The 24361-nt window shown below is 48.3% G+C and overlaps 10 protein-coding genes across 10 annotated transcripts; 7 read left to right on the top strand and 3 right to left on the bottom strand.

Annotated features, from left to right (window-relative positions):
* Positions 1–220: 220 nt before the first annotated feature.
* EV420DRAFT_1761022 (uncharacterized protein) lies at positions 221–1410 on the top strand (the record flags this gene model as incomplete). Its single annotated transcript, XM_060480645.1, has 2 exons — positions 221–1235; positions 1296–1410. The coding sequence occupies one exon, from the start codon at positions 221–223 to the stop codon at positions 1214–1216; it is 996 nt and encodes a 331-aa protein (XP_060335088.1). The 3' UTR covers positions 1217–1235; positions 1296–1410.
* A 1753-nt stretch (positions 1411–3163) lies between these two features.
* Positions 3164–4759, top strand: EV420DRAFT_1264059 (uncharacterized protein; the record flags this gene model as incomplete). Its single annotated transcript, XM_060467207.1, has 9 exons — positions 3164–3277; positions 3338–3446; positions 3497–3531; positions 3583–3616; positions 3668–3711; positions 3809–3971; positions 4029–4145; positions 4202–4325; positions 4375–4759. 9 exons carry the CDS (start codon positions 3164–3166, stop codon positions 4757–4759), a joined length of 1125 nt encoding a protein of 374 aa, XP_060335087.1.
* A 1038-nt stretch (positions 4760–5797) lies between these two features.
* Positions 5798–6532, bottom strand: EV420DRAFT_1618685 (2',3'-cyclic-nucleotide 3'-phosphodiesterase; the record flags this gene model as incomplete). Its single annotated transcript, XM_060475377.1, has 2 exons — positions 5798–6381; positions 6436–6532. The coding sequence occupies 2 exons, from the start codon at positions 6530–6532 to the stop codon at positions 5798–5800; spliced, it is 681 nt and encodes a 226-aa protein (XP_060335086.1).
* Positions 6529–8840, top strand: EV420DRAFT_1519952 (uncharacterized protein). Its single transcript, XM_060472133.1, has 10 exons — positions 6529–6901; positions 6959–7084; positions 7132–7246; positions 7294–7376; positions 7436–7662; positions 7711–7774; positions 7835–7888; positions 7941–8044; positions 8097–8220; positions 8270–8840. Exons 1-10 carry the CDS (start codon positions 6899–6901, stop codon positions 8753–8755), a joined length of 1386 nt encoding a protein of 461 aa, XP_060335085.1. The 5' UTR covers positions 6529–6898; the 3' UTR covers positions 8756–8840.
* Positions 8841–9165: 325 nt separating this feature from the next.
* Positions 9166–11419, top strand: EV420DRAFT_1519948 (histone deacetylase complex, catalytic component RPD3). The gene is made up of 13 exons (XM_060472132.1): positions 9166–9254; positions 9322–9374; positions 9427–9502; positions 9564–9681; positions 9740–9814; positions 9870–9977; positions 10031–10061; positions 10111–10252; positions 10315–10407; positions 10458–10566; positions 10614–10754; positions 10802–10968; positions 11019–11419. Exons 1-13 carry the CDS (start codon positions 9216–9218, stop codon positions 11328–11330), a joined length of 1464 nt encoding a protein of 487 aa, XP_060335084.1. The 5' UTR covers positions 9166–9215; the 3' UTR covers positions 11331–11419.
* A 107-nt stretch (positions 11420–11526) lies between these two features.
* Positions 11527–13393, top strand: EV420DRAFT_1519945 (uncharacterized protein). Its single transcript, XM_060472131.1, has 2 exons — positions 11527–11609; positions 11660–13393. Exon 2 carries the CDS (start codon positions 11670–11672, stop codon positions 13305–13307), a length of 1638 nt encoding a protein of 545 aa, XP_060335083.1. The 5' UTR covers positions 11527–11609; positions 11660–11669; the 3' UTR covers positions 13308–13393.
* Positions 13394–13479: 86 nt separating this feature from the next.
* On the top strand, positions 13480–14743 carry EV420DRAFT_1329177 (A1pp-domain-containing protein). The gene is made up of 9 exons (XM_060468790.1): positions 13480–13677; positions 13733–13797; positions 13853–13864; positions 13916–13963; positions 14024–14087; positions 14138–14264; positions 14313–14420; positions 14473–14525; positions 14577–14743. The coding sequence occupies exons 1-9, from the start codon at positions 13505–13507 to the stop codon at positions 14635–14637; spliced, it is 711 nt and encodes a 236-aa protein (XP_060335082.1). The 5' UTR covers positions 13480–13504; the 3' UTR covers positions 14638–14743.
* A 147-nt stretch (positions 14744–14890) lies between these two features.
* Positions 14891–18472, top strand: EV420DRAFT_1107156 (uncharacterized protein). The gene is made up of 13 exons (XM_060465864.1): positions 14891–15408; positions 15459–15538; positions 15588–15972; positions 16032–16114; positions 16168–16270; positions 16328–16491; positions 16542–16928; positions 16975–17300; positions 17354–17459; positions 17507–17823; positions 17878–18054; positions 18116–18305; positions 18355–18472. The coding sequence occupies exons 1-12, from the start codon at positions 14943–14945 to the stop codon at positions 18141–18143; spliced, it is 2622 nt and encodes an 873-aa protein (XP_060335081.1). The 5' UTR covers positions 14891–14942; the 3' UTR covers positions 18144–18305; positions 18355–18472.
* A 412-nt stretch (positions 18473–18884) lies between these two features.
* On the bottom strand, positions 18885–20944 carry EV420DRAFT_1264568 (major facilitator superfamily domain-containing protein; the record flags this gene model as incomplete). The annotated part of the gene is made up of 12 exons (XM_060467230.1): positions 18885–19021; positions 19074–19211; positions 19260–19417; positions 19470–19705; positions 19759–19786; positions 19841–20114; positions 20177–20239; positions 20266–20348; positions 20402–20424; positions 20478–20548; positions 20607–20691; positions 20810–20944. 12 exons carry the CDS (start codon positions 20942–20944, stop codon positions 18885–18887), a joined length of 1431 nt encoding a protein of 476 aa, XP_060335080.1.
* A 573-nt stretch (positions 20945–21517) lies between these two features.
* Positions 21518–24329, bottom strand: EV420DRAFT_1729261 (peptidase S8/S53 domain-containing protein; the record flags this gene model as incomplete). Its single annotated transcript, XM_060479888.1, has 5 exons — positions 21518–22371; positions 22420–22923; positions 22974–23077; positions 23127–23660; positions 23715–24329. 5 exons carry the CDS (start codon positions 24327–24329, stop codon positions 21552–21554), a joined length of 2577 nt encoding a protein of 858 aa, XP_060335079.1. The 3' UTR covers positions 21518–21551.
* Between the last annotated feature and the right edge of the window lie 32 nt (positions 24330–24361).

Genomic DNA, 24361 nt, shown 5'->3' with positions numbered 1-24361 from the left:
TTTCTCTCCCGTTCTTCCAAGGTTCTCCTACCGGAGATGACTGCCGACTTTGCCATCCATAGAGACGCCGTCACATGGAGTCTATTTTACCAGAATTTTCTTGACTGCCTCAGGACGTATATAAGAGTCCCTAGTTTGAAGGGAGAACAGCAGCTCTCAGAGTCACCGACTTCACTCTTCAGCTATCACCCACTTTTCGATTGCACACCTGCTTCCCACCATGTCCAAATTCGCCATCTTGTCCGCTCTAGTCCTGCTCTGCGCTCACCTCCCTGAAGGACTGGCCGGCCCTGCCATGATGAAAAGACAAGAGCAGGGCCTCCCTAGGCCTGTCGACGTGGCCCCAACCAATATCATCGACGCTCGACAGGCTGTCGTCACTTCCGTCGTTGGAGGAGTCACTTCGGTTGTAGGGGGAGTCACTAGTGTTGTTGGAGGAGTCACCTCTATCATCGGGGGCATCCTCGCCGATGAATCCGCCTCCGCTTCTGTACCAGCAGCTACAGCCAGCGCTGTAGCCGAAGATCTCGAAGCCCGCCAGGGTGTCGATATCCAGGATATTGTCATCTCCTTAGTTGGCGAGGTCACTTCCGTCATCGGGGGCATCCTCGCTGATGAAACCGGTGCTCCCGTGCCATCCATTACGGCCAGTGCTGTGATTTTGCCCCAAGAACTCGAAGCCCGACAAGCTGTCGTCACCTCTGTTGTTGGAGGAGTTACCTCCATCATTGGGGGCATCCTCGCCGATGAATCCGCCTCTGCTTCTGCACCAGCTGCTACGGCCAGTGCCGTGGAAAATCTTGAAGCTCGAGATAATATTATCGTCTCTGTTGGTGGAGATGTCAACTTTGGGGGCCACTTTACTGTTCAATCCAGCGCGCTACCCGCGTCGAAAGCTATTGACGCTCGACAGGCAGTCGTCACTTCCGTCGTTGGAGGAGTCACGTCAGTTGTAGGGGGAGTCACTAGTGTCGTCGGAGGAGTCACCTCCATTATCGGAGGCATCCTTGCTGATGAATCCTCCGCGGCGCCATCCGCTACCGCGATTGCTTCCAAAGCTCTTGAAGCCCGACAGGCATCCGTCACGTCTGTCGTTGGAGGAGTCACTTCTGTCGTAGGGGGAGTCACTTCTGTTGTTAGTGGTGTAACCACCGTCATCGGCGGTGTTACCTCTGTCGTTGGCAAAGTCGCACCCACGCCGTCACCCGAGCTGTGAACGTTGAGGGAAAATACGAGTAAGTAGTGACTGTTTGTTAGTCAAGTCGAATTTTTTACTGACCTGTGGTTTGGTGTAGCGAGAACTTCGGTACTTGGACGGGGTAGGTTGGTATGCTCAGTTTCTGCTGTATCGCTGTTGTGCGTTTTCATTACTGTTCTTGTTTCGATGCACCCAGTGGTTGATCCACTAATGTCAAATGTTCTCGTCGCTTGAATCAAAAGCTAAGGACCACTCCTAATTACATGTGACGTCTAACAGATAGAAAAGGTAAGCTGGCAGCAATATTTGTCTGACCTCGTAGACCATTAGCGATATTCCTGAGTCTAATATTTCCCTGTACTTATACTGGTGGCTGTACACTGCGAGCCGCCGGAATCAACCGGCTCCGAACCCGTTCTTTACCATATTGCTCCTTTCCTTTGTTTCCTTTTTACCTTTACGTCGACGTACACAGACTGAACGGGTTGTGTCTTATTCCCTTCATGCCCATCCTATGGGGCGGTAAACCAGGATCTGGGACTGTATACTAGGCCCTAGCAGGGTAATCGTGGCTTGATGTTAGAGCGGTGACATTGGGCGCTTACAATTCTTGAAGAGCGGTTATCCCAAGGATGTAAGACCGTGACAAGCATGACGAAGCCTTTTAAGTTTACCGCACTTAATCTGCATCATCGTCATAACATTTAAATCATATGGCGAATAACTGCAGAAATGCGGTAGTAGCTCTGGGTGCTTTATTTTCGTCAGGTGAGGCCAAAGTCCTTTATTTTTAAAGCCCTGTTGTATATCCTGACTCAGAGACGACAGGGAACCTCGTTTCTAATGCCATACTAAACCGCGGACTCTGCTAAGCCTGGGAACCTCGTCGCTTACAGTGTGCCGCAGCATCACCAAGCTGACCCACCGACGATTGGCTTTCCTATGTCCCCGTTATAACGCACTGTCCTACAGTGAGAAGATTCTCAAGCAGTATTGGAAAAATATCATGTGTGATTTCTAAGCTGACTAGATCGCATCTTCAAGGTTCACTGACGGAAGTTTGACGACAAGTGCATGTTGATTGATATTGAAGTACGTGTGGATACGTTCTCCGCGCAGTCGCGTTCACTGAATGTCGACCAAGATCAACACGTGCTCGTGGATAAGAGGACTTTCTGGACCCAGGGACGGTGGCAAGTGTCCCTTTACAGTGCGTGAGAGGCCCGGCGCCCATCATCTCTGCAAATACTAAATAGAAACTGTTATCTCCGCCCTTCACGAGCTGCTGGCCGCGGGGGAGATGGGTGATACTCGTCTGAAGGAGTCCTCATCAGCAATCATTACGTATCAGGGATCGTGATGGTCTCGTTCTCCGAATTTGGCGTGGAAAGTTGAAACCCTCTGAGAGCCTCTGAGGGGTTGGCTCATCACTCGGGGCGGCAGGGCAGGGCAGGGCAATCACTCGTGTTCGCACCTAGTGACCTGTCATGCTCTTACATGATTGTGTCGTTAGCCATACCGGGCATACTGATACATACGCAGTATCTAACGCGTATCGGTCGTACGTGGTCTAGGGCTCCAAGTGTTGTTCACCAAGTCTCTATCTACGTTGCGCTATACGCAGCTTGTTTCCGACCTTCTTGCGTGCGGACTTTGTTTCGAGTTCTGCACCGAAGGAATGCACACCACTGCGTTTCTGGGCTTGGCCACATGGATCACAAACCGCCGCCTCAAGAATGCAAATACACAGCATCTGTATTCAATCAGGGCCCGCGCAGGTACATACGTTGGGTGGCAACGAGCCATGCACGCAATTCAATGATTTCCAATATATCCGCCAGATCAGCGGTCATTTAAAACATTGTGCAACGTTCTTTGCGAGTCTTTGGACGCCCTCGAGCTCTTTGTGCGCTTTCCTCTTTCCCCTGTTTTGTTCGTCCTCTCGACATCTGCCCCTGCGGCAGGATGTCCTCTTTGGATACCACTTTCGATTCTGGTGTACGAACTGGGCTCATCATAATTGTTGTTTTCGCGTGTCTGTCGGCAACAGCGGTGTCTTCGCTCTTGACACTTATCGGGGTAGGCCAAGAAGTTATGGATGATGCCTACTCGATTCTTACCGGTGGATCTTGTGCTTAGTATTCAGTTGTGACGGTTCAAAGAGGCGCAACTCGAAAATGGCATGTCTCGACGCACATCCATTACTATTTTGTAAACCTCTTGGTCTGCGATTTCATCCAAGCCATAGGTGTGCTCAAATTCTTTCCATCACATGTTGGTGTTGAGCAGCCGTGATAGGCTCTATAATGAATGCTAAATGGGCTGTTGACTCTGTGCGTGGTCCCGTTTTAACGCGAGTTCACCAATACTGAACCGCATCGTAGCGAGTGACAGAAGGGTCTCTTTGTACTGCCCAAGGTGAGCAAAATGTCTCTCCCTACTTCTCGCACAATTCTGATTTATGCTCAGGAATGATGAAACAGATAGGGGATGTGGGAGTGGCTTTGTCGTACGTCGGTCCAACCTTGCTTGTGCTGTTCTTATCATATTTCCCAGGACCTTGGTGGGCACCTGCTTCCATCCAGTGACAACCAAGACTAATGAACCTAGTCCATCGCTATTCATACTTCTTTGGTTCTCGTGTTCAGGTTTTATTTGCGGCCAGAACTTGCTCTATATGTCATAGCTGGGATCTGGATATTTATTGCTTTAATTATCGGGATAAGCGCAGGAGTTCATCGTGGAGACGACTATTATGGAAGTACGCGGTATTGTGAGTGCTTTTGTCAAGCTTTACTTCTTCTAGGCCGCGTTGATCTTATTTCTTCAGGGTGTTGGATTACTGACGATTTTGACACAGAGAGGATCACGCTGGAGTATCTCTGGGTTTGGACCGCGGCTGTCCTGAATATCGTGTGCTACATTTTGATCGCATTGATGATCAGAGGTACAGACGCCGCCGTTCACTTGGGGACTTTGCAAATTGATTGAAGAATTTACTAGGCCTCATCGTTGTCAACGGACACAAGATTAGCTTCAGACACAGGTCGGCCATCGTGGAAACATTCCATCGCGTCAACAATCCTACAGCCCAACGGACCAAGCACCTCGCAGTGCAGATGCTGTTGTGAGTGTCTGCCGAACCAGGTCCACGCACATCTGACACCATTCTTTAGCTACCCGGCCGTCTATATCATCACCGTTACCCCCGTTTCAGTTGTCCGGTGGCTTGAATTCGGAGGGACGCAAGTACCCTTCAGCGCCACCGCTTTTGCAAGCGTTTGTTTTTCGTGCTCCGGACTATTCAACGTCATCCTCTTCTCCGTCACTCGACCAGGAATCGTACCAATTCGCGGTCTCACGAACTCCGACGAGCGAGACAGCGAGAGTCACGGAACCGTTATGAGCCCTATACATTCGTCGAAGCCGCCTGTATCTCCTAGAATACATGAGGCTCTTGAGGGTTATAGTAATTGGGACGCTGATGCTGGTCCTCGAAAAGGTATTAATTTTATTGAGGACCATCGTGATTCCGATTCTGTATTTCATGGTGTAAAGTAGCGTATTTTTATCATTGATACCCAAACAACTACATAGAGGACCGAGGTAATATCTAGCACTCATAACTTATATCGAGTTGTTACGAATATCCAGCACTTGTATATTGGACGGATAACAATCCCAGCAGCGAAATGGTACCAACCGATGTTATCCCAGTCGGTAAATCCAAATGCCTGACGTGACCTGGCGGGAGATTTTTGAGATATACTAGTCGTAGTCGCTAAATATGGATGCTTTTGAAAGGTCGAAGCTAACAGCGATGACATCTCGGGCGGTGTTCTACCTTCTTCAAACGCTCTGGTGTGCTCCGGTTTTGTGACTGTTTGAGTGGGAGTTTTTCGTCGTCTAGGCGGCGATCAGATAAACATCCAAGACGGGGCAAGGCGCGCGCCTGTAAATTGTATCACCAGCAGGACATCAAAGATGTCTTGTAGCCATCTAGCAGCAATTGAGCGGACAAAAATAAAGTGCTACTTGAACCTCACTTCGTAGATACGGAAGGTATCATGTGTCGCACCCTGTGTATAGGAAGGACTTTCCCTGCTCATATCGATCTAGAAGCTCGTCAAAATCTTTGTTACTGGCGATTAGGGTTCGGCCCAAGCAACTTTGAGGGCGACGCGCCTATGTGAGGAAAACAGTCGGCGCCTAAGGAGGATATGCGGCTTCTTCCCAGTCAAATTTATCGCCCCGTCTAGTTAAGTACCAAACAAGACTATAAGCTTGTTGCGGTCGACTGCTTGCTGCATTCCGTCGGAAGATACGTGGCGGTTCGAGTTAGAGGGCTAGGAATGTTATCTTTATGTTGATAAGGCGATTCGCATGGTTATCGCGATCGATCGATTAGGGGCGCACTCCGACTGTGCAGGTTAAGATAAAAATATCCGCCGGTTTATATATTTCCGAGTTACGTTGAAGCTAACCTTGGAGCGTTCAAGTCAAATTATTTATAGAATGAGGAAAAGAAACGCTCAACCCTTACGAGCTTTGAAAAATAATGACAAGAGTATTTTTGGGTGCTGTGACGGTCAGACATACTCAGTGTAATGGAATTTTGTCCAGAATCTTCCAGTCCTCAATTGGACCGTTGCATTCTGCGATCCAAATTTCACTGGCTACAAATCCACTGATCCATTCTTCGGTGAGCTCCCCACAGTCAAGGCTCCCACCATCACCCTCCTTTCGAATCTTGCTTTCAATTGCCTGATAAAAAGCTCTCCTCTCTCCATGCTGCGCATCTTCGTCTGTGATGTAGCACAACGACACATGTGGATACTTTGGCGTCCTTGGTTCCACGCCGACCTTCTTGTGTACGTGCGTGTGTATTTCCGTGAGCTCTGGCGTCAATTGCACGGCAATATAAACTGATCGAAAGAAGTGCGTCCCGATGTCGATTGATTTGAATGTTATGTCAAGAGACTGCTGGATACTGGATATAGCATCTCTCAAGGCAGAGACAGAAATAGGGGAATCCGCAGGAAGGGATAGCAAGGTTATATGTGGGTGGAATCTCGGATAGGATGAAGACGATATCGATGTGGCAGGCGGTCCCGGGCGGACGTTCATGATACGCCTTAGTTTAGCTGCACATGCAGAAGGTGGTACTATCCATAGTGTTATACCTGCGAGGTCTTCTTAGTACATGGAAATCGATGAGTCTAGATTCCGGGGCGCACCCATCCCTGACAAGTTGCGGTTATGAAAAGAAATGAGAGGTGATCGGAGGTGATCGGTGGCACCGATGCCGCACCGTGCCGGGAAGCTCCGCTCCATTCAACGAAGTCTTACCGATTTCCCTCCTCTGTAATACACTCAGTTCTACGTATTTTACTCGCATCCGTACCTTCAAATATGGCTCTTTCCAACAGAAAAAGTGCTTTTTTTCGACTTGTGGACACGGAACTTTTATAGCTGTTGCGATTTGACCGGGAACATCGCTGATATTCAATTGCATCATGTTCGAAGCCCTCGTGCTTCCTTGGCCAACCTTCATCTATCTATTCATGCCTTAGGTCTGATAGAAGAAGCATCCCTTTCTAGCAAGCCTTATATTCTTTCCCCCACACCCCACTGCCGATTTTTCAGAGCTTTAATAGTACTCAGATACGAGGCATCGACCAGCAAAAAGGACTATTGTAAATGGTGCGGTCCCAGATTCTACGGCTAGGGTTGAACTACTTGACATCTCCACGATCACAGGTCGAATTACCCATCGATTTCGTTATCATTGGAGGCGGCATAGCGGGGCTGACAGCAGCGCTGGCCTTGAGCTCCGTCGGCCACAAGGTTGTTGTTGTGGAGAAACGTAGTTCTTTAGAACAAGGAGTGAGTACGCACGAATTGTGCCCAGCCAGGTGCTGATAAAGAACAAGGCAGATGGTGGGATCCGGATGGCACCAAACTTTTCCAAAATACTTTATCATTGGGGTCTTGAGCAAGAAGTAAAGAAAATCGCCGCGACCTCACGAGCTCTACGGCTGTACATTTGTGCGTTACCCTTCTCCCTGTCGGACCATCCCTGATGGTTGTAACAGATGAGACTGGTGAACTACTTGGAGAACATGTCTGGGATGTTGAAGTCCTGAAAGAGACAAAGGGCGAATTTCTCACTGTGCATGTGCGTTCACTAACGGGTTTACTCTCCACCGGATCTGTCTGAATATCACCGCATCTTAGTATTCTGCGCTTCTACAGCTCCTCTATGACGTTGCTGTTAGTCGCGGAACAGAATTTCATTTCAATACTGTAGCGACAAACGTCGATCCCGCGAACGGCCGTGTAACCCTGCATTCTGGCAAAGTCCTGCAGGGGGATGTCATTGTGGGTGCGGATGGTCCATCCGGGATAACGCGCCGCGTATTTCCGAGGGGCTCAGAGCCAAACAGCGGGATGTCGTTGTTCAGGTAAGTGTTCTTTGCTTGATGATGTATTTTATATCTGATTGCTCCCAGCGCCACAATACATCGGAACAGCATTATCAATGACCCAGACCTTGCCTACCTCTATGATGAGCCTGTAATGTTATGCGCTGCGCAATTTTACCAGTTAGAACTTACTCTCTTCTCTTTCGAACAGGTTACGATGGCCAACTGGTGTGGCAATGGGTACTCTTCTGTCATTTATCCAACAGTGAGTCTCGCATCCTCTAGTGGCGGTTTTTCCCTTTCACACCTTGTTCCAGGGAGGAGACGGCGCCTATTCCATGCTGGTGTTCGGTCCAGCAAAGGAGCGCTTGTTGACTGAATGCCGAGATCTTCAAGATTTCGTTTCAACGGCGGACGAAAGGTAGAATTCACATCATTATCGCCTCGGCCAGGCTTCAAATTACCTATAATAGGCTACATAAACTCGCAAAAATGGCGACTTCATCGACGTACGTCCCAATAATTGACCGTCCGCTCCTCGACGAATGGGTCAGTGGGCGCTTAGTGGTAATCGGCGATGCGGCACATCCCGTCTTGGTAATACTCCTTATACTCCGTTTAACTTCCTTCTCATCTGCGCTGTTAGCCCGGAGCAGTCCAGAGTTATGCCATGTGTGCCGAAGATGGCGCTATGCTTGGAAGACTGTTCTCTCACCTGCGCTCAAGTGATCAGATCCCCGTCTTTCTGGAAGCTTTCCAAGATTTGCGTCATTCACGGTGTAGTTTCGTCATGCAGAGAGAGAAGGAACTGCTTTCCTTTTTGACGCTCCCTCCTGGAGAGGAACAGATCATGCGGGATGAGACCATGAGGGCGAAGCGAGACGCCGGATTAAGTGTACTTTCGGCTGCTGATGCTCTTAACATTGAGGAATCTGAATGGTGGCTGGAGATCAAACACATGTTTTCGTATGATGCGGAAGATGACGCCGATAATTGGTGGGTGCAATGGGGGATTTTGAGATTGAGGGCAAGTGGTGTTTCGTTGGGAGGCGGGTTGGAGGTGTTCCGGAGCACTTCTAAGGGTTTTTATGAATGGCTACCAGACCCAGATACCGACTTGAAGGTGTGTTAATCATAATATTTATGTGTTTAATTCGTTAGTATACTGTAAATCTTGGGAATGAATATGCGATCAGGAGCTGGTGCTCCGTAATTGATAGATAGATAGTCACGAAAGAGTTTCCATTGACTCGAATTGCATAGAAGCGCAAATCAAGCAGTGAAGTTAGGTTGGAGCAATTGATGGGAGGGTTATAAATAGGCCAAACAAAAAGACCTCTCATAGATTGACCGGTAGGCCAGCGCTGCCTTCGCGGGCTGTTTCAATATATTATCGGATATGTTATTCAATTGTTGAGTCGTCAAGTGGATAGTTGCGATATATTCTGACCTGCATGCGCCTAACGAATATATAGACTCCGGCATAAAGTGGCAGACATGATTTTATTTAGGCCGCTTCGTCGGCATTTCATTGTTGCTCGATTCTGATTCCGCGTGTTGATTAGTAACTCTTCTTCCCTGATACTTCGAACATGGAGTCTTTGACCGGTGAAACACAGAAGAAACGCGTCGTACGCTCCTCTGCTTATAAGCATGCTAGAATACCTTTCTTCTGACTTATGCTACTAATTGCCGCAGTGCTACTTTTTTGATTCCGACATTGGGGGGTTTCACTATGGTCCGGGTCATCCGTCAGTGCCTAGAAACATGAGACGACTTCATACTGACTGGATTTGTATACAGGATGAAGCCTACCAGGGTGCGAATGTGCCATTCACTGGTGATGAACTACGGTCTCTATAAGAAAATGGAAATTTTCGTACGTCGCTACTTTTCCGAATTGCTTGGTTGGCAACGGTTCCTCACCTGAATAACCCCAGCGGGCAAAGCCAGCTTCAAAGCGCGAAATGACGCAGTTTCATTCTGATGAATATATTGACTTCCTCAACCGCGTTACACCTAGCAACATGAAGTCGTTTGTTAAGCAGCAGCACAAATGTTGGGATCATTTTCAAAATCTATTTTACTGGGACTGCTGACGAATAAGCAAATACAGTCAATGTTTGGGATGATTGTCCAATCTTTGATGGGCTTTTTGACTATTGCTCGATATCTGCGGGTGGCTCTATGGGTGAGTCCGCTTACGTGGCGTTCGAGTTATCGCTTAGTATACTCACTCAAAACAGAGGGCGCTGCTCGGCTTAGTCGGGACAAGTGCGATATAGCTATTAATTGGGCCGGAGGTCTACACCATGCCAAGAAAGGCGAGGCCAGTGGATTTTGTTACGTGAACGGTGCGTGTCTCGTTTTTGAGTGAGTCTCTCCCGAAATCGAAGATCCGCTATAGATATAGTGTTGGGTATTCTCGAACTATTAAGGTATGTAGTGCGTATGTTTTCCCTCTTTCTGACTTAGGGCCATGTTCAGATACCATCAACGTGTGTTATACATCGACATTGATGTACACCATGGTGATGGTGTGGAGGAAGCGTTTTATATCACCGACCGTGTCATGACGTGCAGCTTCCATAAGTATGGCGAGTTCTTCCCGGGAACAGGAGAGCTCAGGGTGAGTGTTACAGTTTAATGAATCGACTTCGGGACATATGACAACCGTCATGCGATCTACAGGACATCGGCGTCCAGAAAGGGAAATACCACGCCATGAACTTCCCGTTGAGGGACGGTATTTCGGATGAGAATTACAAGTCGGTATTTGAGCCAGTGAGTTCTCCAGTCATTGAAGATCAATGCACTTTCATAATCAGGAGTAGGTGATTAGGAAAGTCATAGAAACATTTGATCCCTCGGCGATAGTGTTGCAGTGTGGGACCGATTCCCTGTCCGGCGATAAACTGGGGAGCTTCAATCTCTCAATGAAAGGTGTGATACTTCCCTACATTTTGCATAATACTAAACAAGATGCCAAGGACATGCCAACTGTGTAAAATTCGTAAAGTCGTTTAATAGGCCGTTACTTCTCGTTGGGGGTGGAGGATACACTATGCGAAATGTGAGTCGGGCGTGGGCTTACGAAACCGGCATAGCGGTAGGCGTGGAGTTGGGTCCTGGTACGTTAAAAATGTTCTATCTATCTATCATGTCTCACCATTGATAGAAATCCCGGTGAACGAGTATTATGAGTACTTCGGTCCGGAATACCAATTGAATGTCAAGCCTTCGAACGCAGACGACCTCAATACGCGTACATATTTGGATAGGGTTAAGCGAATTGTATTTGAAAATCTGAGGCATATGGGTGGTCCTCCGAGCGTGCAGATGCAAGGTGAGCCACAAACCCGGGTGCCGAAGTAGAGTACTCACCTAGACCCACTGATATACCGTCTTTACCTCATGATGAGGATATGGATGACGACGACGAACTTATACCTCCCGATGTTCGTCGACATCGGAGACTGTTAGATTCCAGGAGGCAGACAGACGGAGAGCTGTCCGACTCTGATGATGAGGGAGAGGGTGGCCGGCGTAATCATGAGAACAATCGCGACCCTGACGAGAAGCTCGGCACGGGAATGGTTGGAATTCTTGCTGCTGGTCTTACGTCTGCGCATGCAGGCCCCAGCGGGCAGACGACTGTCGAAAGGATTTTATCGTCGAAGATGGATATTGACGAGCAGGAGGACTAGAATAATTTGGGAGAAAATAGTTATCTTTTGTCTTGTTTTCCAGCTGTCTTTTATCGTGGTACAACTTGATGCTCTTTTGCTCGTTCACCGCCCATGACCGCCTACGTCGATCTAACTTCTAAGATCTGGTTCCTGGGTCCAGGGTCCGATCAGTGGCTGTGTAACGCAAGAAGGAAGTCCACGTGATACTAAGTTGAATTTGATATTTCCGAATCTCTTTCGTGTTTCTCACTCGTTCTTGTGTCAGGCATATTTTCCTCCCGAAAGGCCTCAAGCAAGGCAAATTTACTGTTATTTCCATATGATATTTGATATTGATCTATAGACAGGCTCACCTCCATGTTCATCAGCATTCCAACGGACAAATCGCGGTTCGACGCGGAACTTGTAGCATTCATCCCTGACTTGACACATCCAGTCCGCAGCAGAAATGTCGAGGTGCTGCTACAATCCAACGCGCCGCCTTCTAAGACAGAGGAAGAAGGTCTACTATCCATAGTTCAAAGGGGCGACGCTGTCGTTGCTGACCTGGATCGACGAATCAAAGCGATGAAAGACGCTCTGGACTTTTTGGTCAAAGAAAGGGATCAGGCTACTTCGAATATTACCGATGCTCAGTCATTGCTTCATTCCAGTCGCAAACTCAACGAGGACCTCCTGAGAAGGATATTCAAGTACTGTGTTGACTCCCAGCCCACAGAAACAAACTCTTTGGATTCGAGGTCATGTCCGTGGACCTTGTCACAAGTATGCAGAGAGTGGAGGAGAGTTGCAATGCAAACACCGGAGGTGTGGTCTCGCATCTCCCTATCGTTTTCTGCTGTCACCGATGTGGCCAACGATGTCATGCGTTCGTTCATGCTAGGCCTATGCTTGGGACGCGCACTCGATCACCCGCTTTCTTTGAGAATTAGTAGTGCACGGGATATCTCTAAAGATCAGTTGTTTTGGATGCTGGTACCTACAGCGTCCCGCTGGCGAGAGGTCGATTTTGACATGCCATACGAATCGTTCCAGGCATTGTCTCCTTATAAGGGATTTATGGGAGGACTAAATCGTCTTTCAGTCTGTATCAGAGGTCCAGTATTGGAAGGATCAGCAGCTATCGACGCGTTTTCCATGGCTTCGCAGCTACGAGAGCTGCACGCGACGGGTGTCGACCAACCATTCAGAGCCTTTGCTCTCGACGGAGAACGCGTACTCAAGTTTGAGGCTCTAGATGGGACAAGCGATGACCACCTTTTGTCGCTGAGATCTATGCCCTTAATCGAAAGCCTCGAGATCCAATGCGACAAGTCGAAGACCAATGACACGGTCGTTCTTCGGAATCTACGAAACCTTGGCATTACTGAACGTTTCTCCATTGACCACGGCCGCGGGAGCGCCGCCCAGTTCATGGGTTGCGCTGAAGTACCGGCGCTCGAGACGTTGCGCATGTCCCTCGTTCCCACTGCAGGCCCAGTATTCCCAGCTGCGGCTGCTTATCCTATCACCACACTTGATACCAGCTGCCGATTATCCCGTGCACAAGACTGTCAGGACTTTGCGCACTTCCTACGAACCCTCCCGCAGCTTGAAAACCTGATTACCGGCGCCGACGATATCCCCTCTGCGTTCTTCAAGAATCTTGTGTATTCCCAGCGAGGAGGCAAAGGAACCAATGTATTGCCGAAATTGCAAACGATCGACTTGCATCGTTCGACGTTGGCAGATGGCGACGAGACGATGAGTGGGCTTTTGTCGTTGATTTGGTCGAGGAGAACGGGGTCGGCGGGTAGGACAACTGGCACTCCGCGTCGTGCTAAAAGAATGTCGACTCTGGGAGTTCCGTGTGCGTTGCTACGGGAGATCTGGTTGGAAGGACCGCTGGATATTGAGCATAACCAGATGCTTTTGAATCAGTGGAAGGAACTCTGCGAGAAGGGCTTGTCGGTTGTGTACAAGAGCGCAGAGACAGTTGACTCGCAGTCATATTGATGATGTTTAATAAAGAAATGGGGTCTTGATGAGAGGTAGAATAAATTGACATATAGTTCAGTATACCTTTACTTATTTACAGGAAGAAAATCAGCTCAGCTGCCTTTCGAGGCTGGAGTGCACCCTATGAGTGACATGGTGGTAAGAGGAGAGGCTAGTGGTTCCAAAAAGGGAAAGCACCTTGACTCACGACCTTCATGTCTCGCTCGCCCTCGACCAGTGACGGATCCGATACAGACGCAGAAGACATGCCTATCGGTATCGAAAAGATCCCAACTCTGGCCCAGTTATTCAAACAGGCTGTAATCAAGGCCGCGGAGAAGCCAAAATACCCCGTTGATCCCGCTTTACTCGATAAGATATCTCTTTTGTGCGTACTTTCGGCCTCGAAGGGTCAAATGGCGACAACGAACGATGATTCACAGCCAGGGAGATATAACGAAACTTTCTGTTGACTCGATTGTGAACGCAGCCAACAAAAGTCTCCTGGGTAGGTCATGTACGATTTCGTAGTCGCACGAGCTCTCATTATACTTCTCTTACAGGCGGTGGCGGCGGTATTGTGACGTTTGAATGATTCTGGTACATGGCTGACATCGTGTAATCAGTGGATGGAGCCATCCATGCTGTGGCAGGCAGGGGTCTATTAGAAGAATGTACGTTGCGTCCCCTAAGTTCCGTATTGCTGCTGATGGCGATCTTTATCTTGCATATAGGTGGAGGCTTGAATGGCTGCGAAACAGGCGAATCGAAGATCACGAAAGGATACAAGCTTCCATCGTCAGTACCATCCTCTCTACTGCATACATTCTGCAACGAACTATCCATAGAAAGCACGTCATACACACCGTTGGACCGATATACTCTTCAAAGGACATAGAGACAAAGGCAGAGCAGCTGGCGTCGTGCTACAGGACCAGCTTAGAGCTTGCTGCGAAGAACTCCCTGAAACATATCGTGCGCCATTATCGTTCCACTAGATGCGAGTCCTGACCTAGTTTTCAGGCTTTTCCTTCAATATCCACTGGCATATACGGTTATCCCATCGAGGATGCCACCCATATCGCGTTGAAGGAGGTTCGCGAGTTTGTGACAACGGAGCCTAGATCGACGGTTGGTCTTGAATCTCCAATCTGACCCGACAGAGGCTCATTTTCTGTATTAGTTGGAACGGGTTATATTCGTAGTGTGGAGTAACAAAGATCGGGATGTGTATAGGTGAGCGCACTTTTGTACTGGTTGCACTGACCGTGGCCGACTTTCTTCTAGGGAGTTGCTTCCAGGTTATTTTCCTCCTTCTGTGTCATCAGAACCTAAGGACGAAGAATAAGATCCATTGACGGAAGAGAATTGATACTAAAGTATCTGAAGTTTGTACAATTAGTGGCGTCTCGTTAAATCCAGTATACGCTTTCTGTTTCGTCATTTGACGACAATTTCCATAGGCCGAAATCACCGAAATGGCGAAGCGAGTTCATGAAAAAACAGCCTTGCACATGAAAAATAAATGCATCGGCCCGTACGGCCCGCCAATTCAGTCAGGTGATCGACGCGAATTGCTTACTCTTATTTGCCTTCCATTAAGTGTATCCATGACCTTTTCCTCGTCCCCAATTTCGTTGCCTCGGAGTCACCATGAAGCACTCAGTCGAGCTGCCCCTCACGCCAATAGGACCTCAGCGTAATTCATCATTATTCGATGATCCATCGTTGCGGAGATTTGCAACGGATCTGCAAAACGACCCAGACGACTCTGGTTATGTATTGGGGACCGTCTTCATGGTATGGAACCATACGAGTAGGAAGAGGATGTTTTTCAAAACCTGTGCAAGTCCGAGGAGCGAAACCGACGCGTGTTTCGAAGTCGTCCTTGCAGGAGAGTGCTTCAACGCCATTTCTATGCAGGGACTTGAAATTCGCGCAAAGGACGAGCTGTGGCTTGCTTTGGAGGGAGTGACTGTTCGTACCGACGTAGAGAAATCTAGTATTCAACGGTCGCTTCCGATACGGTTGGAATATACAACAGGTATTCATCTGAAGGTCAAGCCACGCGGGGGTGCAAAGAAAGATGAACGCGTTGTTGATACCTGGCTGTGGAAACGTGAGACTTCCTTGTTATTGTGGCATCTCCTAAGCACTCATCTTTATCAGCTGCCCCGCCTTCCATCAATACGAACTGGGATAGGTTCGGTACGCCAGCTTCTCAAGCAGACCTTCCTTCAACTCCGAAGGTTAACACAATCAAGTTCTTTCGCATAAGAGATCTGACATCGTGTTTAGACACCTAAGCTCATTGTCTTTGAAACACCTACACCTCTCGCTGGAAGAAAACGCTCGCGTGCATCGACTGTCTCAGTCGACACACCAGTTCCTGTGAAGAAACTTAAACTCGACGTGGTTGCGGAATCGACTGAGCCTAAGGAACCTAAAAAGTTATCGAAGAAAGAAAGAAAGGCTCTGAGAGCGCAACAGCGACATGATCGACAGGCTTCTGAGGTGAAGGCCGAAACGACAAACCCGGCGACACACACCGATGCGTCTATGACCTTGTCTTCGAAGCCTGAATCATCTATCAAAGCACCTAGCGTCAATGTTGTTCAATCCGATAGTCCCAAGGTAGCTTCTTTGGAACTGACTTCGACTGTCGATACCAATATCTCTCGAGGTCAAGCTTCCGTACTTTTCAAGGGAAACTAAAACTGACGCAAAGATTTATTGTGCCAGAGACATCACCCGACTCACGAAGAGCTGCCAAAGCGCCAATAGAGAATCTCCTGGCTATGGTCGCCGGGCTGTATTTTGGCGGCGTAAGCGATTCGTTTGGGTTATCATTGTTCTGTAATGAACTATTTTAACTTAGAACCGATACACAGCCTTGAAGCAAGCAACAAAGGGGACGCATAGTGTCATAGGCGTCGTATCTTCTCTAAGGTATCCATCCAGGTCATCCTCTGGTACCGGAGGTACACCGTTGCTTTCCACCGTTCCACCGTATCTTCACACTGATACAACTATTGCAGATTGGTCTTGTTCCGTTACGATTGTCGATCCGAGCATCTGCTCACTTGAAGATGGCAGTCTAACGCATCCGCAGAAATACTCAGTCAACTGTTTTACGAAGACCTACGAACAGTGGCTCCCGCGCCCTGAGGTAAATGATGTGGTCATTCTTCAAGATGTCAAGGTAATGATATATTTATATTTCACTTCTACGCATAACTGAGATCGGCATAGCTGAAAGAATATGGGAGCAATACAACCGCTACAGGATATCATGGCAAGCTTCGGTGGGCCGTGTACAAGCCAGAAACAGGAAAGATAGATCACAACCGAGAAGATGCACCTCTTTCTATAAGTCTGGCAGAGGGTGGTCGAGGCGTTCGATTTTCTCCTTTCTATAATGCCCAGCCACAAGAAATTGCATATTGCTCTAAACTTACGACTTGGTGGCGCGCAGTTTTGGAGAAGAGACGTGAAGATTTAGGCACCATCCATCAAATTGGCGGAGGGATTCCCAGCAACGAAATTTTTACTGCTGAAACATCCAAGCGACAACATAGGCTCATTTGCGATGCAGGTCCTGATGTTCCTCCAAGGGGTTATTTTGATTGTATAGTCGAAGTAGTTATATCTGTCCTTCGGTTGAATCTCGCTGACAAGTTTTTAGGTGCTCTATGGATATGCCAGCGAAGCAGCCAATCAACCATATGATCTTTACGTTACGGACTACACCAAGAATGAGCAACTCACATCAGTGCAATACAAATGGTGTCCCTCAAAAGCCCTGGCGGAAACCGTCTTAAAGATCGAGATGTGGGATGGCGCGCGCGAACTTGGGAAGTCGATGCAAGCCGGAGAAATTTACGGCATGAAGAACGTACGGATGATCACTAGCAAAGGGGGATATCTCGAGGCAAAAATGCAGGAGGCAAAGATCGCCCCACTCGACGAGAAAGCCGCCGAACACAATGCACATCTACGAGCGTTTTTAGAGTAAGCCTCACCCTTGTAGACAGGTTGCCTTCTTGACCGATGTCATCTTTCAGACGCAAGAAACGCTGGCAGAGCAGCATTGATACCGGAGAGCCCCAGCCCACGTATGGTTTAATACAAGAAGCAAAACCTGATGAATTCTTCAGTTGTATCGTCGAGGTTCGGATATATTTCTTTGTGTCTATTATGACTTACAAGGATAGTAGCTCATTCACGCAACCTTCACGCATGAATCATTCATATACGTTTCGGACTATACTCGCCTTGATATTCTTCCCTGCCTGGACGGACCTTGGGCCGCCGGTCTAGAGCACTGCATTATCCGGATCAAGTTGACCGAAGGGCAGATTGAAATGGCCAAAAGGTTTGAAGTTGGGACGATCTTGTCGATCAAGAATTTGCGCTTGAGGAAGTCATATAGCGAAAAGATCTTCCAGGGACTTTTGGGTGGTGACCAGCGTCTTATTGTAAAGCTGATCGATGGAAATCCTATTCACATGGAGATGAAAACGCGGTTATTGGAGTATGCTTTTCATCCGCTGTTCTTCGTGCTGATGCTGATATGGGCGCAAACTAGGCGAAAGATGGATATTAGCAACAAGTCTACTAACGATTCGGACACTAAGAAAGGCGAACCTACTCCTAAGCCCGTGTCGACAGCAGTTATGACTGAAGTCCAGTCGAGTACTGGGGGTGCGACAATGGAAGAAACGGGTGAACTAACCAACAAATCTGAAGCTACGAGTTCAATGGGGTATGCCGCCTCTTTATCTCACGCTTAATGGAACATTGCTGATATTCTTCATTAAGGCAAGCAAAGAAGCTTACCGGAAGCCACCATGAGTTCGGCGGGGAGTTCGAAGGTTATCAAAGAGCTACAATTTCGGAGATGCAGGCTTGTGCCAAGTGTCCCTATAGATTCCGCCTGAAGGCCAAAGCCCTCAGCTTTTCCCCAAAACTGCTCCAAGATTGTGTCATTACAAGATGTACGAGGTGTAGCAAAGAGTAAGCTATCTGTGCTTGTTCTGAATTTGTATACTGACGTTGATTCTAGCCTTCCGCCAACGCGCAAGGGATGCATAGCATGTGACATCGACGATCAGTCTTTAGAGTATCAATACCGTCTATTCCTGCGACTAAGCGAGGGAGACGGAGGCGACGACCTCATGGTCGTTATCACAAATGAGGTCCGTAGACCAAAGGCCCCGTTGTTATGCCTTGCTGACACTTCAGAAGGGACCACTTCTAAAAGACCTCAAGCGCGTCAATCTGTGTGATGATCGCGGTGCCTATCTAGCGTTTGTGGACCTCGTACAGCCGTTTCTAGGTAATCTTGGTGATGTCCAGGAGGAAAGAGAGACGCGGAAGAGACTCATTGAACCATCGTCTCCGACGCTGGACTTCATGATTGAAACCTGGAACAACGTCCGAGGTGACAAGGTTTACGAGTTACGTGCTTACTCACCGATGGCCTGATCTTCTCGTTCTACTTTCTATCTACATGTTTTATGGTAATTTATCGTACACAATAAATGGAATGCACATCTCCTTCGTCATACAGGGTACTGTGGCCACTAACTACCGTCATACATTATCTTTTTCATCATCAGACAAGCTCTTTGAGTCTACTGCTGATTCCGCTCCAGCAATCCGAACAATGTCAAATTCGGTAACGCCGATCTTACGGATGACCGTCCATGCAAATGGTAACGAAAAAACAACTGTGGACGGTTAAGATTTAAATTGTTTGACATCAAAGTAGAGGGAACTTACTCAGTCCAACGTTAAGTCCAATGGACAGCCAATCGGTTGTGTTACTAGACTTGATACCATACGCGACGGCTTGGCCTGCGCATTCAACACCTCGAAGCGTTCCCGTCATGTAGGAGAGGGATATAAAATCGTTAGACACTAGGGAATGAAATGAATAAAGAGATGAGAGACGAACTGAATACCTACTATGTGAAATAATCCAGTACAAACTGGTTTGGGTCGCCATAGTGGCTAGGTCGAAAAGTAGGAACAAGGTGAACGTCCTGCCAAAGAAAGACCCTGAAGTCCAGTCGATTTCCGGTTGCTGGTCTTCCAACTGTTTGGTAACAATGGCTGCCCATACCCTGTGAAAATCTGTCAGTGGGTGGCGCGTGAGATGGGAAGATTATAATTAACCAGAGAGCCAGATTTAAGACCATCAAGGCGATGAAACTCCACCGCGCTCGCTGTTTCACTGTGAAACGTTTGTTGTCAAGGAAGTATCCGATCATGAAGCCTCCGGCAATATCACCCCAAGGGATAACGAAGGCACAGAGCGCTCTGGTTCGGACATTGAAGAACTGTGTTTGCAGGGTGCCGATGTATGAACCGTAAAACCAGGATGTGAAGAAAAGCGGACACAAAAGTAGCATCTACAAAGGGCGAAAAGTGAGAGTGCAGAATACACGAGAAAGAGCCAATTCACGTTTCTGTTGGAGACGACGTTGAACCATCTATAGAATTCCAATGTGAGAACCTTCAGGTGATGAGATGAAGCATTGCTTTACTCTGTGAAAGTTTGGATCCACCCGGTTCTCCTCAATGCAATCTTGACGCCGTCCTTCCGTTGCACCTGCTCGGGATTTGATAACAAAAGGGCGATGAACGGCCCTGCGCACATGATACCAATAATGACAAGGTATGTTTTCAAAGAAACGGCACCAGTCGAGTCGATACTAGAGTTCAGTCCAAAGATGATGGCTCCACCAATGACGGGCGCGGCGTTGCGCATAAACACCCATAGACCGAGCATACGCCCTCGCCTGTCTTCCTCAGGGTAGGCTATAATTCGCGAGATAAACTTTAGTGATGTTCGTAGAGAAAACATGCTAAGCAAAGCGCACAGGTGATAATGGGACCTTCCACCGAGTACATGAGTCCATCTGTCATTCCAGAAAGAATGGAGCCTATAGAATGATAAGTCAATTATGACAGCTGCACAATAAGGCGGACTTTCCGAACATCAAAAACCATTGCGTCCCGTTCTTTGAGTTGAGATAAAGACTTCCGGCGTAACTAGGGGTACGTTTAATCGAATGTCCAGAGCATAAATTACGTCTTCGACTGACACTATATCACCAGTGCTAGAAATCTCATGAACACTTAGTTATATACTGCAAAGATCCAGGAGAGGAACACGCTTACTAGAAGAGCCCATCGAACGCCGATCTTACTAACGACAATCCCACCGACTATACAGAGGACCGCCATGAACACTAACATGAAGTAAACATATTATTATCGCACGACCGGGGGACTTGGACGATGACGAACCATAGCCAGCAGCAGCGGTGGCGTTGGCGTACCACGGCGTAGCGAGACCACCAGCTCCCAATGAACTCAGGGCATTGTACATTCCCTATCACGCCATATAAATTCGATAGGTGAGAAATGAAAGCAGGAACATACAGGAGCCTAAATGGTAGAAAAACCAGTTAAATAAGTCTTCGCCACGATAGCAAATTGAGAATGCTCACACAGAAAAATACCCCGCCAACGACGATAATCTGAAATATAGTGCTACGGAACCAGTGCACTTTCAAGTCGTTGCGAGCATCTTCCTGGGTGACAGAAACGCTGCCACCGAAGCTCTTGGTGGTTTCCGCTGGCATGGTGAGTAAGTAAACCCTGAGAAACACATTAGAGTGTAATATATATATCTGTGCCGACCAGCATGCGGAATGACCACATGGCACCAGGCAAGATAAGTGACCGTGGTGAAACGGTAATATGAATACGATGCCCGCGGTAAAAATAGCGCACTTATCGCGATCGTCTCGATCAAGACTCGATCTCGAATAGTAAAGGGCTGTAAAAGGTAAAGGAACTAGTCAAACTGTTGGAACCATACACGGTGAACCCGGCTGCTATCCGACAGGCATCGATAGGCCAATTGGGAATCCACGCGGAATAAGATTCGGTCCAGTACTGCCGGTTCATCCTATCTGTGATGGACGCCAAATATTTCCACATGACCGGCAAAAACGACTATCGCATCATAAAAGGCCACGGCCAGGACCTGACCGTGCAGAAGATATGTAGCGCAGTGCTTCTACCTTGCAATTGCCCTGGTAGACCGTTCCATCCGTGCATATGTTTTCCTAGTATTACAAGTCTCGCCCCAAGAGAAGAGAACGAAAAGATATTATGAATGAATAACATGCAAACCAATATCACAATCCTCTATGCGTAAATAGGTTTTCCAGTATGGGAAAGGTATCATGCTTCGCTGGTATGCTGCCAACTACCATCTCCGCTGAGACTCGGGCTGGTGGGTGCCGATCTTTCGGAAGAACGCTTCCTTTCCTTCTCCGTTAGATCGACTCGACTCTCATCTTCAGGATTGTCACGATACTTTTGTTGAAGTCCTGACCCACCAGCAGATGCAGGCTCGTCATCATCCAGGAAACCTGAATGGAAACCAATTCCTTCAGATAATGGATGCCCTCCACGCAAGTGAGTCTCCTCGTCAGCATCCTCATCATCTGACACCTCTCCAAACGCATCATATAGCTCTTTGGTTGTCCGTGGTCGATGTGATGACGACCCAACTGTGCTCATCTGTAGATCTTCGTTGCCTGGGATGGTGGAATAGTCGGCATTCCGGGCTGCGCGCGCGGCACGCCTACGTCGCCATAAAAATATCAAAGCACCGATGCCAAAGACGGCGACAGCTCCAATAGCGCCAAAGAACCACTTGGGATGCGACACAAGGTTCGACAGGCCATTGAACCAGCCTTCGTCAACTGTTGGGGTGCTTAAAGCACTAGCACTTTCGGATGTGGTAGATGTCGGCGTTGACTGCGGAGGAACGGTAGGTTTGTCGTATATCTTGGTGGTCGTAGGAGGAAGATCGACGTCTGCATCCTCCGTTGGGGGAAACGTGGTCACTTCAGTTGGAAGTTCGTAAGGTGTTGCTCGAGCAGCATCCATCGCGGAACCCCAGAACATCATATTCCATCCTAGGAAACTACCGTTATTCTCAGGATTCCCTTGGTCAGAAACCCTGATGGTCCAATCGCCAATGGGATTTTCTCCCCTGCGAGCACTGTCACTGTCTGCGCCTTCATCACAAGAAGACACTCACCAGTGCTTTATCGTCATAAATCTCCATCCAGGGTATCCTGTGTGATCTGAATCCTTCTTACGCTTTCCTCCCAACATGCTTTTGATCCCATTCGGGCTCACTATCTCTACTTCAACATCACCCCGGCGACGATGGGAAATCCAGACTTTGACGTCGATGTGCTCGAGCTTCTCAAAATTGTGTTGTTGCACCATATCCTCCGTCACCGTGATTGTACTTGTCACTCCGCCCTCGCCGATGAACTGGCCTCCAAAATATTCGCCTTCTTCTGTCATCGTGCCGTTTTCCAGCTGCACAGTATGCGTCTTAATCCACGCCTGCGGCTTTACCAGCTCCCAGTCCTGTGCAGCCTTGACATAGAGGTATGCATCCAACGCCCCGAAGCCATACTTATAGCTATATTTATGTCCTGTTGCTGTTGTCTCCCAGTCTTCGTCGTCTTCGTTAACCATGCGCGCTGTCTCGACACAAAGATGTTGAATGTCACGCCAAGTGAGTTCAGGCCTATGATGTATATCAGAAGAAGCCAAAGGAAGTGATCAAAACCAGTATACCTGGCTTCTATGGCTAGAGTGAACACACCTGCCGCGTTCGGTGCTGCAGCTGAGGTTCCACCGTGACTGGTCGCACACGTGCCTTGGCCTTTGTCGGTAGTTACCTTGCTGTACGATAAGTTTTGAGTACACGGGAAATTGACGTGAACGTACTATGTGCTTCCCGGACCCCGAACTATAAGCAACGATCATATTCGCTGCACAGGGTTCCGAGTAATATGGATGAAGTCCCATGTAGTCGATGGCAGATACGGTAACCGAATAGATACTGTTCGTATAGCCATCGAAATTACATTGGTCGCCATGATCTGCACCGTTGCCACTAGCGAAAACAAAGATAGAGCCTTTGCCGTCTCTGCCCTTGTTGATACCATTGAGCACCGCCTTTTGAATGAGATAGGAAGGCCCTTCCATAGCCTGACCGTTGTCCGGGGGTCCCCAACTGCAACTGTATATTGATACATTTTGGTAACCGTAGTTGAGTGCCTTCGCTTCGTCGACGTCGGAGATTGGTCCGGACAGGATACGAACACCCGCAACCTTGGCATCATAAGCAATACCGAGACCACATGCATTGTTCTTCCCCGCAGCAACTTGTCCGGCACACCGTGTGCCATGGTGGTCGTCTATGAGTTTTGGTGTTGGAAGGTCTTGGTGGTCGTTGAAATCATACGAGTTGACAGCATCCTGAGTGAAAAGCAAGGTGAGTACGAGAACGGTTAACGAGGATTGACGACGTACGAAATTGTCTTTCAAGTCATCATGATCATAGTCCAATCCATCATCTACGAGGGAAGTGATGACGCCTTTCCCTGTAATCCCCATATCCCACACCGGTACAGGATTCATCGAATGCTCTGGATGTTCGTCGTTCACCAGGTGCCATTGCTGGTCGAAGAGCGGATCTTCTATGCCCAAACGTTGAGCAACATTCTGTGCAGAAGTTTCTGGAGGTGGTCTGATGGGCGGTGGTGCTCGCTTAACACGTTGGCGAGGCTCTTGTCGAGACAAATGTCGCACAGAAGACACCGTACTTGACCGACGGGATACCGACGAATCTCCGGCAGCACGACGGAGCTGCTTATACCTCTCCAGAATGTGGTCCTCGTCAATCTCTCTGCTACCCAACTGCCTCTGGAGTATCTCTGCTCTAACCAACCAAATATTTTCGAGCTCTCCGACAGGCTCTACGACTTGGACTCCAAGTAGGCGTGATACATCGTCCAGCGATGAAATGCGCGGGTCGTGCTCGAGGACATAGTAGTTGTGGGTGTCGTATTGTGGTGTGGTAGATAGAAGGGCAAAGCTAGAGGAATAATACGTAGACAAGGCCAGCAGCGACCATGGCAGCCGCATTGTTGAGGGGAAAGAAAAGGAAAGAGAGCAAG

This window comes from Desarmillaria tabescens (genome assembly GCF_030435595.1).
Source record: "Desarmillaria tabescens strain CCBAS 213 chromosome Unknown EV420scaffold_7, whole genome shotgun sequence".
Lineage (NCBI taxonomy): Eukaryota > Fungi > Basidiomycota > Agaricomycetes > Agaricales > Physalacriaceae > Desarmillaria > Desarmillaria tabescens.
The sequence above is the reverse complement of the archived record's forward strand: the minus strand, read 5'-3'. Positions and strand labels throughout refer to the sequence as shown.